General features: G+C 43.8%; 1 protein-coding gene across 1 annotated transcript in view; it reads left to right on the top strand.

The window, feature by feature from the left end:
• fam49bb (family with sequence similarity 49 member Bb) overlaps positions 1–15596 on the top strand; it is a 35314-nt gene that overhangs the window by 8505 nt on the left and 11213 nt on the right. Inside the window, exons 3-5 of the mRNA XM_061965314.1 lie at positions 13158–13238; positions 13678–13799; positions 13893–13998. Coding sequence (XP_061821298.1) covers positions 13166–13238; positions 13678–13799; positions 13893–13998 — 301 coding nt within the window. The 5' untranslated portion in view covers positions 13158–13165. The remainder of the gene's footprint in view (positions 1–13157; positions 13239–13677; positions 13800–13892; positions 13999–15596) is intronic.

Here is a 15596-nt window from a genome sequence, read left to right as displayed (position 1 = left end):
TAATAATAGTAAGAAGCAAAGTGCTCAACGGTACGTTAAGTGTAAAGCCTGGTACATACTCTCGCTTCACGTATTCTGTGTAAGCAACGCCGTCTTGCTCCTCCCCGTGCATACTCCCCTGCAGCCCCTGACGTGCACATACCAAATATCCTAGCTTTGCGTCAGCGGCGACACGGACTGCAGAGCTGTGATTGGTCAGCTTTTGCCGAGGAGGGTTCCTGAGCACAGGAGAGAAAACATTGTGTTTGTAATGCACAAACTATTGTGAGATAAAGCAGTGATTAAACATTTCCATGCAAACTGATATTGTGTACTTAAAGTCTCGCTGCGCTCTAAAAACAATTGCTGAATGTGTCGTTTTTTAGCTGGTTGTGTTGTTGTATCCAGAGTGAGTCACACAAAGTACAATGCTCTTTTTAACTTTTATTGGCAATCTTGTGCTAACAGGTTTAAATCCGACACATATTCTTTCTCGTGCACACGTCTGTATTTCTCTCTTATACCTAACATTTTCTTATTGTCCGTCAATCACCTTTCAAACGCGTTGTGTTCACCAACATGAGAGCACTTAACATCAGTAACACTTGAACATAAGCATTAACGCCAACAGGTCGTTACAATAGTTATTTGACAGTTTTGTTTATTTACAATTAAATAGCTCTCTCTTGCCCCATGTCCTAAACGTTGCAAATTTGCCAGTCCTCTGCTCCGAGTCGTTGCACACGCCACCTTTACGACTGTCTTTTCATTTGCTTTGAGTAAAGCATCCATTAAAATTAAAACTGATGACTCTGAATGATTAGTTCCAGCGCTAACAAAGATGTCGATGTTGTGGTTGTCATCACTCTTCACAAGAAAGTAAGTATCTAGTCAATGATAGCTGCTGTTACTCCTTCGGGAGACACTGCTCCTTAGTGTTTTGGAAGAAAATTGCAATTTGCAAGTCACCCCCACGGAAGAGCTGGAAACCAACCAAGAAACCGTCAGAGGGGACTCAAGCTACATGACACGAGAGTTTAGGGATGGGCGAAATGGCCTAAAATCTATATTGCGATATACATCTTCATATAGGGCGTCACGGTGGCAGAGGGGTTAGTGCATCTGCCTCACAATACGAAGGTCCTGAGTAGTCTTGGGTTCAATCCCGGGCTCGGGATCTTTCTGTGTGGAGTTTGCATGTTCTCCCCGTGACTGCGTGGGTTCCCTCCGGGTACTCCGGCTTCCTCCCACCTCCAAAGACATGCACCTGGGGATAGGATGATTGGCAACACTAAATTGGCCCTAGTGTGTGAATGTGAGTGTGAATGTTGTCTGTCTATCTGTGTTGGCCCTGCGATGAGGTGGCGACTTGTCCACGGTGTACCCCGCCTTCCGCCCGATTGTAGCTGAGATAGGCTCCAGCGCCCCCCGCGACCCCAAAAGGGAATAAGCGGTAGAAAATGGATGGATGGACATCTTCATATATTATTTAATATTTAAATGATAGAACCATTTCAAAACGTGTTACGAAGCCTTCTAATTTCGCTGTTGATGTTTATATTAACAGATTGTGTCATTTCCGCTTGTATTATTTTGTCAAAACTATTATTAAACTATTTATTAATTTACTGTTCATATTTGGCTACTTTCTGGTGTAGTGTGATTCTATTTACACTTCTGTTAAAATGTAATAAGCAATTATTCTTCTGTGGTTTGGATACTTCATATTGATTTACAAATTACTTCACATTTTAGTATCGATCCAATACAGTACAAGTACACATGGTCTGTATTGGTCATAGCAATGCTGATACTTAAAATTCTTCAGGATCATTAACTGATTCATGTTTTGATCGGAACTGTAATAAAAAAAAAACACAGGATTGCGGTGTAACAATATCAATTAAATATTTAAATGGTTTTCCACTGTTGGCTCTGCCTTATATCCTTTGGTTTTTGCTTTTAAAGAGTTCCTGTGTCCACTGATTTAGTAAACAAAAACAACAACATATTTTTTTAATAATGAAAAATATAGATCGAACTACTGCAGTATCGACATATTTATACATTACTTGGTATCGCTGCTGTCGATATTTGTATCAAGCCGCCATCCGTTGTTTACATTCAATACTTCTAGCTTGCGGTTAACTGTTTAGTGTAACATGTTCAGCTATTCCTTGTCCTCCCGTGATAATGATACTTGTAAGAAACATAGTTTATTTGCTGCCATGGAGGCACAGGATTACTGACTGAGAAATGGCTTTGCATTGTGGAGGGACATTAGCCACTAGAGAGAACACTACAGTGCGTTGAGGACCCGTTCATTCTCTTGTCTCTGTCAAATGTACGGGACACAGCTAGATTGTGTCATCAACATGCATCAACGATACTATTGTATTTTTTGTTGTTGTCCAAGTTTATGTAATTTATATGCCAGGGGCGGCATGGCGTAGTGGGTAGAGCGGCCGTGCCAGAAACCTGAGGGTTGCAGGTTCGCTCCCCGCCTCCTGACATCCAAATCGCTGCTGGTGTGTCCTTGGGCAGGACACCTCACCCCGCAGTGCCGCTCACACTGGTGAATGAATGTTGAATGATGGGTGGTGGTCGTAAGGGCCGCAGGCGCAAACTAGCACCCACGCTTCCGTCAGTCTACCCCAGGGCAGCTGTGGCTAAAAAGTAGCTTACCACCACCAGGTGTGAATGAATGATGGGTTCTCACTTCTCTGTGAATCTTTGAGTGTCTAGAAAAACGTTGTATAAATGTAATCCATTATTATTATTATTATTATTATTATTATAATTATTATTATGTATATCTGGTAACATAACATTTTAAAGCGAATGCAGAGGCGGACAAAGCTGCTGACCACTTAATGCAGCAACTGTGGTATTATGTAAAAAAAAATACTTTAGGAAGTTGCCTACAGCCACAGATGTCAAGGCCAAGTTTTTTTTTGACCCGACACTAATTCGGGGCTTAAGCTTTTGCAAACCTCGCAATCGCATCAGACTAATTATCTGAATAGAGGCGTTAATTGTCCAGTATGAGTTCGAGAAACAATACTTTGAACTTGCAGTTACCATGACGACAGTGACGCCCAAACACTTTACCTCCGGTCGGATCCAGCCGTGGTCCCGTCCGTCTAAGCTGCGACTAGAACTCAGCCAAGCACAGTAATTGACGGATTTTTAATCAGCTTTATTTCAGCCCGTGCAATCCTTCCAGATATGCTTGGATCAGCCCAAATACTGATCCTTGCCTCCTTGTGCACACAGCTGTGTGCACCAGGCTGTACACTTTGGTGTTTCCATTGGTAACAGGCTCCCACCCTTTGGCGTCCTCATGTTGCGCTGCACCTAAACTTGTATTTGCAAGTGCATAAAAGAAAGGCACAGTTAAATAATGTAGGTGCCCCAGACTTCCTCTTCCTTTGTTGACGCTCAGCATTTGATCACATGACACCCCGGCAGCCATGACCGGATGTGCCTGTGCTGAAAAACCTATCTTGTTTTATTCCACAACCCCCAGACTCAATTCAGACTCCATTATATGTTAGACACACTGCTAATGAAAAGCTAAGAGGTTGGATATTGCTAAATATGTCTGCCTGACTTGTCGTCATCTCTCTCTGCCTGCTTGTCTCCTTGGTGACGGTTACCATGACGCACTGCCATCATTTTATTGGCTCAGCCTCAGCCCGTATGTGAGAATGCTGCACTGTTCTGACAGCTAAGCCTCAGGTGGTTCATGTATAGGAGCACTAAGTCATTGTGTCAGACCCACTGTAAGATGCCCAATGGCGTGCAACACTTGTACACAAGCCCATGGCGGTGCAGGCAGGGGCTCGGTGAACGTGTTGCATTACGCGGGAATGGCTGATGCTGAAACCAACTAGAGTCTTTTACAGGCGGGATTAGCCTCGTTTAAGCCTAGGCAGGGTTTGTCACCATAGCCCGAGGTGAGGCTTTTCTTAGCACGGCTGCAAGGTGGGATAATGGCTAGATTAATGCTGCCCCCCACTGGCGCTTACTGGTACTGCCATCCCTATGTAAAGTATTATTATAATACGATATAATTGAGTATTTTCACCAAAGTTTTTTGTTTTTTTCATTGACAGCTTTTGTCTATGACAAAATTACATTATTACATTTCTAAGAGGACATTTTTTCAGTGAATAATGCATACATTTTAGGCATATAAAGGAGGATAATGTTCTTATAAGCATCCTTTATACATTTACTTTAATTTAAAAATATTTTTCTTTAATTTCATCTGACTTCTGACTCAGCACATTTACAGCACCCCTCCGTCTGACTGTAATTTGAGGACATGTCTGAGTGGGTATATTACGCACATCGCTTGTTATGTCAGATAAAAGCCTCTCCTTGCTTATGAATTATTAATGCCGTTGCAAGGGTTTCAATTTACATCTTCCTGCACACCAGCTTGCTGTTTTTCTGCCAACTGGAGAAAACATGACAATACGCCACCTCATGGTTGTATACACGAATCCATCAGTTCAGTCCTCGCCTGCTGCCTAAAAGTCAACACTAGATAGCGTACTCGGATCAAATACCGATGCTGCTTCCCTACCCTGAAAGCCATAAGAAGTGCGTCTATTTGTAATTTGTTTGTTGTTTGCCTTGTTAAATCCCCTAAAAGTAAATAGTCTGTTCCAGTGCAGGGGGTCCAAAGTTTGACCATGACTTGGTTTTACTTGCCTGTGGTACATTCTAAAATTACAAAACAAACAAACATAATAACATCATAAAATAATAGAATACAATATAAAGTACTTTATTGATCCCTGGGGGAAATTCAGCACCACAGTTCACTCACAATAAACACTTAGGTATTTTTTACATGTGAATAATATAAATACAGTCTATTATACAGCATTATTCACATGTGAATAATATAAATACAGTCTATTATACATTCAAGTACAGTCAAAAAGGAACATATGCATTATACAGTCTGATGGCTGTCGGTATGAAGGACTTCCTGTGTCGTTCCGTGTTGCATTTTGGGAGTCTGAGCCTTCCACTGAACGTGCTCATTCTCTCCAGGTCCGAGTGTAGTGGGTGGTAGGTGTTGTCCATAATGGTTAGGAGCTTTGCTAGACTTCTCCTCTCTGACACCACCGCCAGAGAGTCTAGCTCCACTCCCACCACATTACTGGCCTTCTCTACCAACATGTCCAGTCTGTTTGCGTCCCTCGCTCTCAGCCCGCTGCCCCAGCAGGCCACGGCGTACAAGAAGGCGTCCGCCACCACCGACTCGTAAAACATCTTCATCATCTTTGTACAGACGTTGAAGGATCCTAGCCTCCTGAGGAAGTAGAGGCGGCTCTGACCCTTCTTGTAGAGTGCCTCAACATGTTTTGACCTATTCAGCTTGTTGTCGATGTGTACTCCGAGGTATTTATAATCCTCAACCATGTCCACATCGACCCCCCTAATGGAAACAGGGGTCGCCGGAGTACTCCTCCTCCTTCCCAGGTCCACAACCAGCTCCTTAATCTTCGTCACATTGAGCTGGAGGTGGTTCTTTCCACACCTTGTGCCAAAGTCCTCCACCAGTGCCCTGTATTCCTCCTCATCACCATCTTTAATACACCCCACTATCGCAGAGTCTTTAGAAAACTTCTGAAGGTGGCAGGACTCTGACTGATAGTGGAAATCGGTGGTGTAGATCAGTGGTCCCCAACCTTTTTGTAACTGCCGACCGGTCAACGCTTGAAAATTTGTCCCACGGACCAAAGTGCAGCCAGGGGGTGATTTGCGCCACACTCCTTGTTTTTTATTAGTTCGCGGCACATTTTGAAATGATAAATAAGCAAAACAATACAAAAAATCTCAGCAGGAATAGATAAAAAAATTGCAGAAAATTATATAAAGCCTAAATGTTGACTGTAAACACAAAAATAATGTGCCTTCTGTCCAAGAGCACAAAGCTGAAATGCAGGAAGAAAAGTAAATGGCTTATAGCGCTTTTCTACCTTCAAGGTACTCAAAGCGCTTTGACACTATTTCCACATTCACCCATTCACACACACATTCACACACTGATGGCAAATGGTAAACTTGCAAAGCAATTGTAATTGTTTACATTAGCAGTGTCCAAAGTGAGGTCGGGGGGCCATTTGCTACACAAAGCTCTTCTTTTACTAGCTCGCATAGGGATAGATACAGAATTTGGTACTTTTCGAAGTACCACCGGGTACGGATTCATGTAAAATCAAAGTATGCTATATTTAGATACCTTTTGTTGCATGTGACGTCGCGTCTGGTTGCAGACTCAGCCTGGCCGGCAGTCAAGCACTCTGAGAGGACTCAGCCGGACTGCGTCTCGGTCATGTTCCAATCTTCCAAGTCAGCAAAGCAAGAATAAGGCACTCTAAAAGTACAGTAAGGGTCCACTTTTCGAAATGCTCTAGCTCAAGGCTAATTTATATAGGATTTGCCATAGACATGCTACCTATCAGTGTTAGCAATTTTACATGCCGATTTTAACGCAACCAAGTTTGATAATCAAAACTACAACTGAGATGCACGTTACAATCAAACAACTAGTGTGTAATAAATACAACACTTACAGTTCAAACACTTAGTAGGGTCCAACAACAGAAAATATTGTCACATTCAATTTAACGGCTAAGACTACTTCCTGGCTCAGCAACACACCGTAATCTGCAAAGTCTACTATATAGTACAGTACATGCTAATGAGACACAGAAGTGTAAGAAAACTATATGAAAACTGGACAGCAAAGTTCCGTGTTCAATGTTGAAACAAGTAACATTTGAATACACACAAGTACAAAACATTAGTAGCAAGGTCCCTAGGTACTGGGAAATTGTACTGTATCGATTCAAATGTGAAAGGTACCCATGACCTAGGTTTGTGGCACATTTGACAAATTACAATTAAATATGAAAGCTACGAATTAAACCTGCAAAAATGGAGAAAAAATGTTTGAAACAATACAACATTATTAGATTTACAATGATCTAAAACAAATAAATAAATAAAAGTAATCAATTAAATAATACAATTAACTAATAAATAGTAAATATAACAAAGGGGGTAGAAAAGCAAAAGGCGGGCAAATGTTGATCGTATTATCCCTGTGTATTAAAATGTATTAATTCATATGCTTTGTCAACTACAGGCTGTTTTATGACTAACGTATTAGCATATCGCCATTAGTCTTTTTAGAAAATTAAAATAAAATTGGCCCTCGCATCTTTGGGCTACAAAGTGTGGTCATCCCTGATCTTAGTCTAAGAAGACCTGGGAGTGGCTTGCGTGCAGAGCCGTCTCCATCCTCCAGATGGCGGTCTCGTCTTACTAAACTACAACATTGGCACACTTCCTATCAGTCCCCCCCCCCACAAAACCTCTAATGTGCCCCACCCAAAATTCAGTTAGAGCTTTACTGGGCATGAAAAAACCCATCTTGTTGTGATGCTGGATTGCATTTCTTTTGTGTTTCGCAATTAAAGCCACTGTTTGCATTTGTGTGATGATTGCAAGCTTGCAAAAAGCTGTGGAGAACTTTGAGGGTTCAATTTGAGCTTGTGGCTCAGCAGTCTCCTTAGGAAGAGGATTGTTTTATTAGTCTTGCGAAGGATGAGGGATGTGTGTGTGTGTGTGTGTGTGTGTGTGTGTGTGTGTGTGTGTGTGTGTGTGTGTGTGTGTGTGTGTGTGTGTGTGTGTGTGTGTGTGTGTGTGTGTGTGTGTGTGTGTGTGTGTGTGTGTGTGTGCGCGCACTGAAGATGCGTAAGGTTGTGTGTGTGTGTACTGTAGAAGTTTTAAGGATGTGTGTAGATGTGTAAGGTTGTGTGTGTGTGTGTGTGCTGTAGAAGTTTAAGGATGTGTAAGGTTGTGTGTGTGTGTGTCTACTGTAAAAGTTTAAGGATGTGTGTAGATGTGGAATGTGTGTGTGTGTGTGTACTGTAGAAGTTTAAGGATGTGTGTAGATGTGTAAGGTTGTATGTGTGTGTACTGTAGAAATTTAAGGATGTGTGTGAAAGTGTAAGGTTGTGTGTGCACTGTAGAAGTGTACGGATGTGTGTAGGTGTGTAAGGTTGTGTGTATACTGTAGCTAAATAAGAATGTGTGCTCTGTAGAAGTGTAAGGTTGTGTCTACTGTAGCTATGTAAGAATTTGTGTACTGTAGATGTGTAAGTGTAAGTACCCTAGAAGTGTAATGGTGTGTAAAGTTGTGTGTAAGGTGGTGTATCAGTGTGTACTGTAGCTATATAAGAATGTGTACTGTAGATTTGTAAGAATGTGTGTGTAATGTAGAAGTACTGTATAAGGTTGCGTGTGTACTGTAGCTATGTAAGAATGTGTACTGTAGAAGTGTAAGGTTGTGTGTAAGGTTGTGTAAAGTCGTGTCAGTGTATACTGTAGCTATGTATGAATGTGTGTGTAATGTAGAAGTGTAAGATTGTGTGTAAGGTTGTGTAAAGTTGTGTGTCTGTGTATACTGTAGATTTGTAAGAATGTGTGTGTAATGTAGAAGTGTAAGGTGGTGTGTGTGTGTGTGTGTGTGTGTGTGTGTGTGTGTGTGTGTGTGTGTGTGTGTGTGTGTGTGTGTGTGTGTGTGTGTGTGTACTGTAGCTATGTAAGAACGTGTGTGTATGTGTGTACCGTAGATGAGTAAGGATGTGTGTACTGTAGCTATGTAAGAATGTGTGTACTGTAGAAGTGTAAGAATGTGTGTGTGTACTGTAGAAGTGTAAGGTTGTGTGTGTTTGTACTGTAGCTATGTACGAATGTGTGTGTACTGTTAGTGTAAGGATGTGTGTACTGTAGAAGTGTAAGGTTGTGTACTGTAGAAGTGTAAGGTTGTGTGCGTGTGTGTGTACTGTAGCTATGTAAGAATGTGTGTGTACTGTAAATGTGTAAGGATGTGTGTGTACTGTAGACGTGTAAGGTTGTGCGTGTGTGTGTGTACTGTAGAAGTGTGTACTGTAGAAGTGTAAGGATGTGTGTAGATGTGTGTGTGTGTGTGTGTGTGTGTGTGTGTGTGTGTGTGTTTGTGTGTGTGTACGTACACACACCGTAGATGTCTTGCAGGCAGCGGCCTCGGGGAGCTGCCATGTTTGGATGCCAGAAACTGAGTCAATACGCCCTCCTTAATGATTCCTAACATCCTTAAAGAGACCGGCAAGGACACGGCGAGGACGAGGAGGGCGCAGCTTGTTTACGGCATGATAAGTTACAGTATATGAGAAGACCAAACTACACTGTCAGCGTTTTATTTAAGGCATGCTGAGGAAACTACAAGCGGACGGTGTGTGCCTGTTGCCATGGTTTCCAACTTTCAGCAGGTGCCAACCAAAAAGGGAGGCTTAGCTGGGGATAAGACGTATGTCACCCCCCACTACCGCTGTGCCACGTTGGTGCAAGTGCCCGCTTTTCCCGCGGCCGTGTGGTTGCCATGGCGAGGCGAGACAGCTGATGTCGCCGTGTGGTTTTGTTTTGATTTGCCGGGGATTTGTGGGGAGTGGATGGGGGGGCATTAGGCGGATGTTTACGTGGGTGCAGTCATACGAGGTAATGGAGTTCACCCCCTGAGCCATTTTAGTCAGCTGACTGGGATTGGCAGGAGATGTTGTGGGGGTAGGGATGAGGGGGAGGGGGCGTCGGCCCCCAATGGGTAGTGCTCCCCCATTTTCTGCCTGTCGGGTCGGGGCGCTGTCAGCGAGCTCCAGTGGGCTCCAGGTCCGGCTGAGTGGTCTAATGCGATGTGGCGTGTCACCCGGGGAATCTGGGTCAAGTTTAAAGCTGCCTGTGCCGCAGTGTGACGCTCCACAATCCCTCCCACTGCACGCACTCCATCACATGCTGTCGCACCTCCGCCGCGTTATTCCCATTTTTCCATCACAAGCCGTGCATGTTCTTGTTGCCATTAACACACATGCATGCATTCAGGCTGCAGCCTCCCTCCACGCCCCAGGCGAGAGCGCTCAGCCTCTCCACGGCGGCGCCCACGTGACGCACCGGGTCGGGGAGGGGCGCTTGTTTTTTTTCCCAGCGCGGTGAAGCTGGCGGGGGCACGTGGATCCTCACGCTGCAGCCGAGTAGTGGAATGTCAGCACTCGCCGACCGAGCACTTTGTCGCAGTGCTCCATTTCAGCGGCGCCCTGCCCGGGGGTGTGTTTACGAGCGGGATTGCAGCGTGCAAGGCGGTGCCATGCAGAGGTCAGCATGCTGCATGGGCGCGGCCCTGCCATCAGAATAACCTCGGCTGGGTTTTGGCCTCATGTTGTCATGCCAGGGAAATTATTATTTAGTTTCTTACGTGCCATTCAAATGAAAACAGCGGTGGAATAAAACGCTGCCCTGTTGTTTACTAATGTTCTGCTTTTGGCGCATTACCTCATCTATTAGCATATTCATGTGCTTTCAAGTCTACTACTACTGTACTCACCCTGCTCCCCGGGCTCACGTCGGCTTCTCATTGGCTGCTGCAATGTTTTCAATGGTACCAAAAAATTGTTTTGGGCTCCATGGATACAGCGAGCTGTCGGGTAGATCGGCCTCAGCCAATGAGAGAGCTGCGCGGGCTCCTGCTGGTTAGATTGGAAGTAACCCCCCACTCACCCACCCACTCCCTCCCTGAGAGCACGCGATTGCTTGGTGGGGGGTTCAAAACAACAACAAGGCGGCCCAGGTCATGCAGGCTTCGTACTAAGACCCCTCCCTAGCTGCTTAGTGATAAAACATGTTTAAAATCTGCAGCATATTCATCTTTATTTCTTCAAAATACTTTTTATCTTCTCTGAGATTCTCTGGTGGACTTGAGAAGTGGGCTACACAAATCCCTGTCCTTAATTTGACCTCCTTTCTGTCAGCACAGGGGAGAGTGGCACCGTGCCCACCAGGCCGCCGTTGCCTCCACCAGCTCCTGGTAGGTGGCGCTAGAGTGGCGCCGCCTGGCAGTGGACTGACAGCTCTCTCTCTGCGCCCTTCCTTGCGTGGGCGTCCCAGGTGCTGCATGCAGACAGCCAGCGAGGTGCCAGCGTCTGTGCGGGCACACATTCAGGTCACATTAGTGCGGGCTAAAAAGACGAAGGGGGGCATTTGGGGGCAGGTGGGACCTCGCAGGTGGTCTCCGCCTTCGTTTCGGTGACTAGCAGCAATTTTAGGTGGTGTCATAAAGTAACGTCGCCACTTGTTGCCAGGCAAAGTTAGCGTTGATCGACGTCCGTCTCATTATTAAATAAAATCTGCCCCACTAAACCACTGCTGAGTGTGCACTTGTGCCGTCACTCATCTCAGAAAGCCTCCGTCCTCCTCCCCCCTCCTCGCCGTCCAACTCGTCCTTATCCCCAAAAGGTACGAAATCTTGTCTCCACTTTTACGTCTGAGATCTCTTAAGTCGTCATGTCTGCTTTCTAGGAGTCACATGGAGGACGGTGCACACAAACCTCGTACAGCTGTCACTTCTCATTGTGTCACACTCAACTGAGGTGTGTGTGTGTCCGCTGCTGAGCTGTATTGGGACTCTTCCTTTAGGAGGGAAGAGAAGCTGTCAAATAATGAGCGGTGACTGAAATTGAAGATTCATAATTTATTCTATACAAAAAGTACGTACAAACAATAGCAATTCCAGCACTGGAGAGAGGAACGACCAATGAAGTTTGCAGCATTCCCTAAAATGGTCGCCCTCCTCATCTGCTTTTGTCCATGTCGCTGCGGAGTGCACACACATTACTCTCTACTACTGCTACCCACACCTGATACATCGTGACAACTAGAAAGAACATTTGTCTGCGTGCGTAAAAATACTCCTCTAGCACAGGAGTGTCAAACTCATTTCAGCTCAGGGGCCACGTGAAGAAACATCTCCTCCCAAATGGGCCTGACTCGTAAAAAGCATGGCATGATAACCTAAAAATAAAGACAACTTTTCTTTGTCTAAAAATAGACCAAGTACATTCTAAAAATGTACAACTTGTTTTTTTCCACACTTGCATGTTGAGATTAATCGTGTTCTATCTTTATTTGTCGTTATTTATTTTTTCTGAATAAATGATGTAAAAATGTTAATGAAATTGGTGCATTGAGTCTGGCGGGGTTTTAAAATGCTCCCATTGCTGTTCATTTTTAATCTATCAGAATATGAAATAAATAAATATCAAAATCAAATTACAGGATGTTATTAATGTAATCTACTCATTTTCCTCAACTGATTAACTGAAATCATGTGGTTTATTCTGTACGTATGTAGCATCATCTACAACAAAACTTGGGAATTTGGACTCACTTCATTAATTACACATGAAGTTAGAAGGGGATGTATATTATTTCAGCATATTTATGTACGCCGTGAAAATGTGCCCCCAGTCATAATAATAATGGATTAGATTTAAGTACAATACAAAATGTACAGATTATCAGAAGCATTTCTTTGGGTAGAAATGTCTCAGGTGACATTACCAACATCATCTTTGACAATAAAGGCATGAACGTATCAACCCACATTTTTTATACTGTCACTGATAAGCAGCGTAAGTGTCCAAACCTGGAAGTGTTGCCTCTATCTTAACATGCCACATAGCTCCGCCCCCTCTGAAGTCATGAACTCTCATGACACTGGATACAAATAATTGCTATTCCAACATCCAGTGGACACATTTGGAAGAGCCGTTTCTTTCATTTAAAAATGTCAGAGTATTTTTTATACTTAAACTCATCCTTTAAAACTAACACCTTTTTGCGGGCTCTGGTCCAGCAGCTGCACAGCCAAATGTCTCTCCATCACCTCAGCCGACTGAACATTTAAAGTACAAAATGACTTCAGCATCAAGCTTCAAACTGTTATATAAGTGTAAAAAGAAGCTACACGATGTGACAGTGAAACTAAAATGTACATTTGTAAAAATAAATAAAAAATCAGTGAAATGCCTTTTTGTTGCCGGGTAGAAATTCAGCAAAGCAGAAAACCTCTCCAAGCTTGGAGAGGTTTATTTATGGAGTTGCCGTGACATCTGCTTGGCAGCAGCCAATGTGCAGGAGGTTTGTATTTTTGGGGGGTTCATGAAGGCACCAGGGCAGAACAGAGCAGAGTGAGGTTCCCTGAATGCAACTGTGTGGGCGCCACTTTCACCGCACTCTTCTCTTCTGAATCATTGATTGATCTCCTTCTCTTTGCACAGGCGCCAACATGGGGAACCTACTGAAGGTTTTGACCTGCACTGATCTGGAACAGGAGCCCAATTTCTTCCTGGATTTTGAAAGTGAGTGCGAGTCAGGACCTCACGTGCATACTGTATGTGAGCGTCGTGTTAGCAACTCCAGCCTTACGCCGTGTTCTTCCTAGAGGCGCTTTTAGCAACCTGCAAGGTGCACACGGTTGTTGTGGTGCAGAGCACAGCCCCCATCCTCCGATGTAACACAGCTTTGTAGCTGGAGGACACTGCTTATCCTACAACTGTGGAGTCTTCACACTTGGCAAGCTCTCACATTAGGTCATCGCTTCCTAGAGACGCTTGAAAGAATGTTCCCCACCCCCCCCCCCAAAAATCACGATGATCCATCCATTCACTCACTTTTTGTGTACACTTGTCAACCATAAAGCAGTCCAGTGCACTTGATTAGGTGCACCCGCCCAAGCCAATGAAGCGGTGTGTCGCACAGTAAGGTGACCCTCTGTCCTGATGTCCCCCCACCCTCCAGACGCACAGCCCACAGACGCCGAGCGTGAGGTGTGGGAGCAGGTGGACGTGGTGCTGAAGGATGCCAAGGCCATCTTGGACGAGCTGCAGGCCTACAAAGGAGCAGGACAGGTGATCAGAGAGGTAAAATAAGGCTCTTATTTGTCAGAGTGATGGTGGAAGGAGAGAACGATGACACAAACAATTCATCCAAACTCATTGTTTTATTCTTATTAGGCCATCCAGAATCCAAATGATGAGGCGCAACAAGAACAGGCGTGGGCGGCGGTGGTCCCTCTAGTAGGAAGACTGAAGAAGTTCTATGAGTTCTCCCAGAGATTAGGTAAGTCCCCAGTGACATCATTCGAGGTGGGAATCTTTGGGTTCTTCACGATCTGATCGCAACTCTTGGGGTGACTCTACGATTCAGAATCATGAACATGATTCTCGTGAAATATATTTGGTATATGAATTATAATAAACTTTAGAAACCGGTTGCAGGTTGCAAAAGCTTCTCTTGTTGCTGATGTACGACTTTTACATGCAGTGTTGGCCTAAAAATCACAGAATTTTAATCAATCCAACAAAAGAAAATAGAGCAACCCCAAACTTAGGCCTGGGCCGATATTCGATAAGTCAATAAACTGCCGATAAATTTAAGTTGGTAAGTTTTCCAGCGTCGATAAATTGCCCTGTGCATTCTTCAAGAGCATTTACGCTTTTTGTCGGTTTCAGCAGCTGCATGTTTGTGCCATAGCGAAGAGAAAAGAGGGTAGGAGGAGGGTTCTCTCGTCCTTCATTAAGGGTCTTTGACTCTTTGTGTGGAGAGGTGGGCCCGTTAGCATGTAGCAGCTAACATGTTCAAAATGATCACAAAACCAAATTGCCAGTGTGGCAATATTTCAGTTGAAACCTTTGCAACAATATGAGCCTATTGGCACCGAGGAGTCAGTTTGTGGAATGTGCTCGAATACAACAAACCTGGACGCCCACTTGAAACAACCACCCGACAGCCTGAGGCGTTCAGTGAACAAGGTGAGTGTAAACAAAACAGTGTGCGCTCATAGAAAGTGTTGTTAAACACTTCACCAAAGACATGCTGCCATTTAATATTGTTATAAAACTAGCATTTCTAAAAGTGATGCAAACATTTGTCATGTTGCCATTTGTCAGTTTCGATGCCATCTTCAGTTTGTTTTGCATGTGACCTGTAACTACATCTGCTTATAATGTAGTGTTTATATTGTTACTCTGCAATTTTGTTTAAGAAGGTTCTAACTTGATTGTCCGTTAAGTAACAACTCTACCTCGACCTACATGTTTATTATTACAATTTTGTTTGTCGACTTTGGTTTTGTATATTTGAGGGCTCTTAACCCTCCCAACATATTCTACCGCTTTTGGTTGGGATTTTTATTCCAGTGCAAAATTTTGCGAACAAAGTATTTTTTATTGTTATTTGTTTTTTTTTATTTAAGACAATACAGCGCTTCACTTGTGTCACATTTTATTTTGTTGCAGTTTATTACAAAATTAAATAAATAGATTTTTCATCAACATTCTACACGCAATACCCCATAATGACAATGTAAAGTTTTTGGAGGTATTTAGCACATTTATTAAAATAAAAATCACATGTACATAAGTATTTACAACCTTAGCTCAGTACTTTGTTGATGCACCTTTGGCAGCAATTCCAGCCTCAAGTCTTTTGGAATGCGATGTCACACGCTTGGCACACCTATCTGTGGGCAGTTTCGCCCATTCCTTTTTGCAGCACCTCTCTAGCTCCATCAAGTTGGATGGGTAGTGTCTGCACAGCCATTTTCAGATCCCTCCAGAGATGTTTAGTGGGATATAAGTCTAGGCTCTGGATGGGCCACTGAAGGACATTTACAGAATTGTCCTGAAGCCATTTCTTTGATATCTTGGCTGTGTGCT

Source organism: Nerophis lumbriciformis, linkage group LG07 (assembly GCF_033978685.3).
Source record: "Nerophis lumbriciformis linkage group LG07, RoL_Nlum_v2.1, whole genome shotgun sequence".
Classification (NCBI taxonomy): Eukaryota; Metazoa; Chordata; class Actinopteri; order Syngnathiformes; family Syngnathidae; genus Nerophis; species Nerophis lumbriciformis.
The sequence above is the reverse complement of the archived record's forward strand: the minus strand, read 5'-3'. Positions and strand labels throughout refer to the sequence as shown.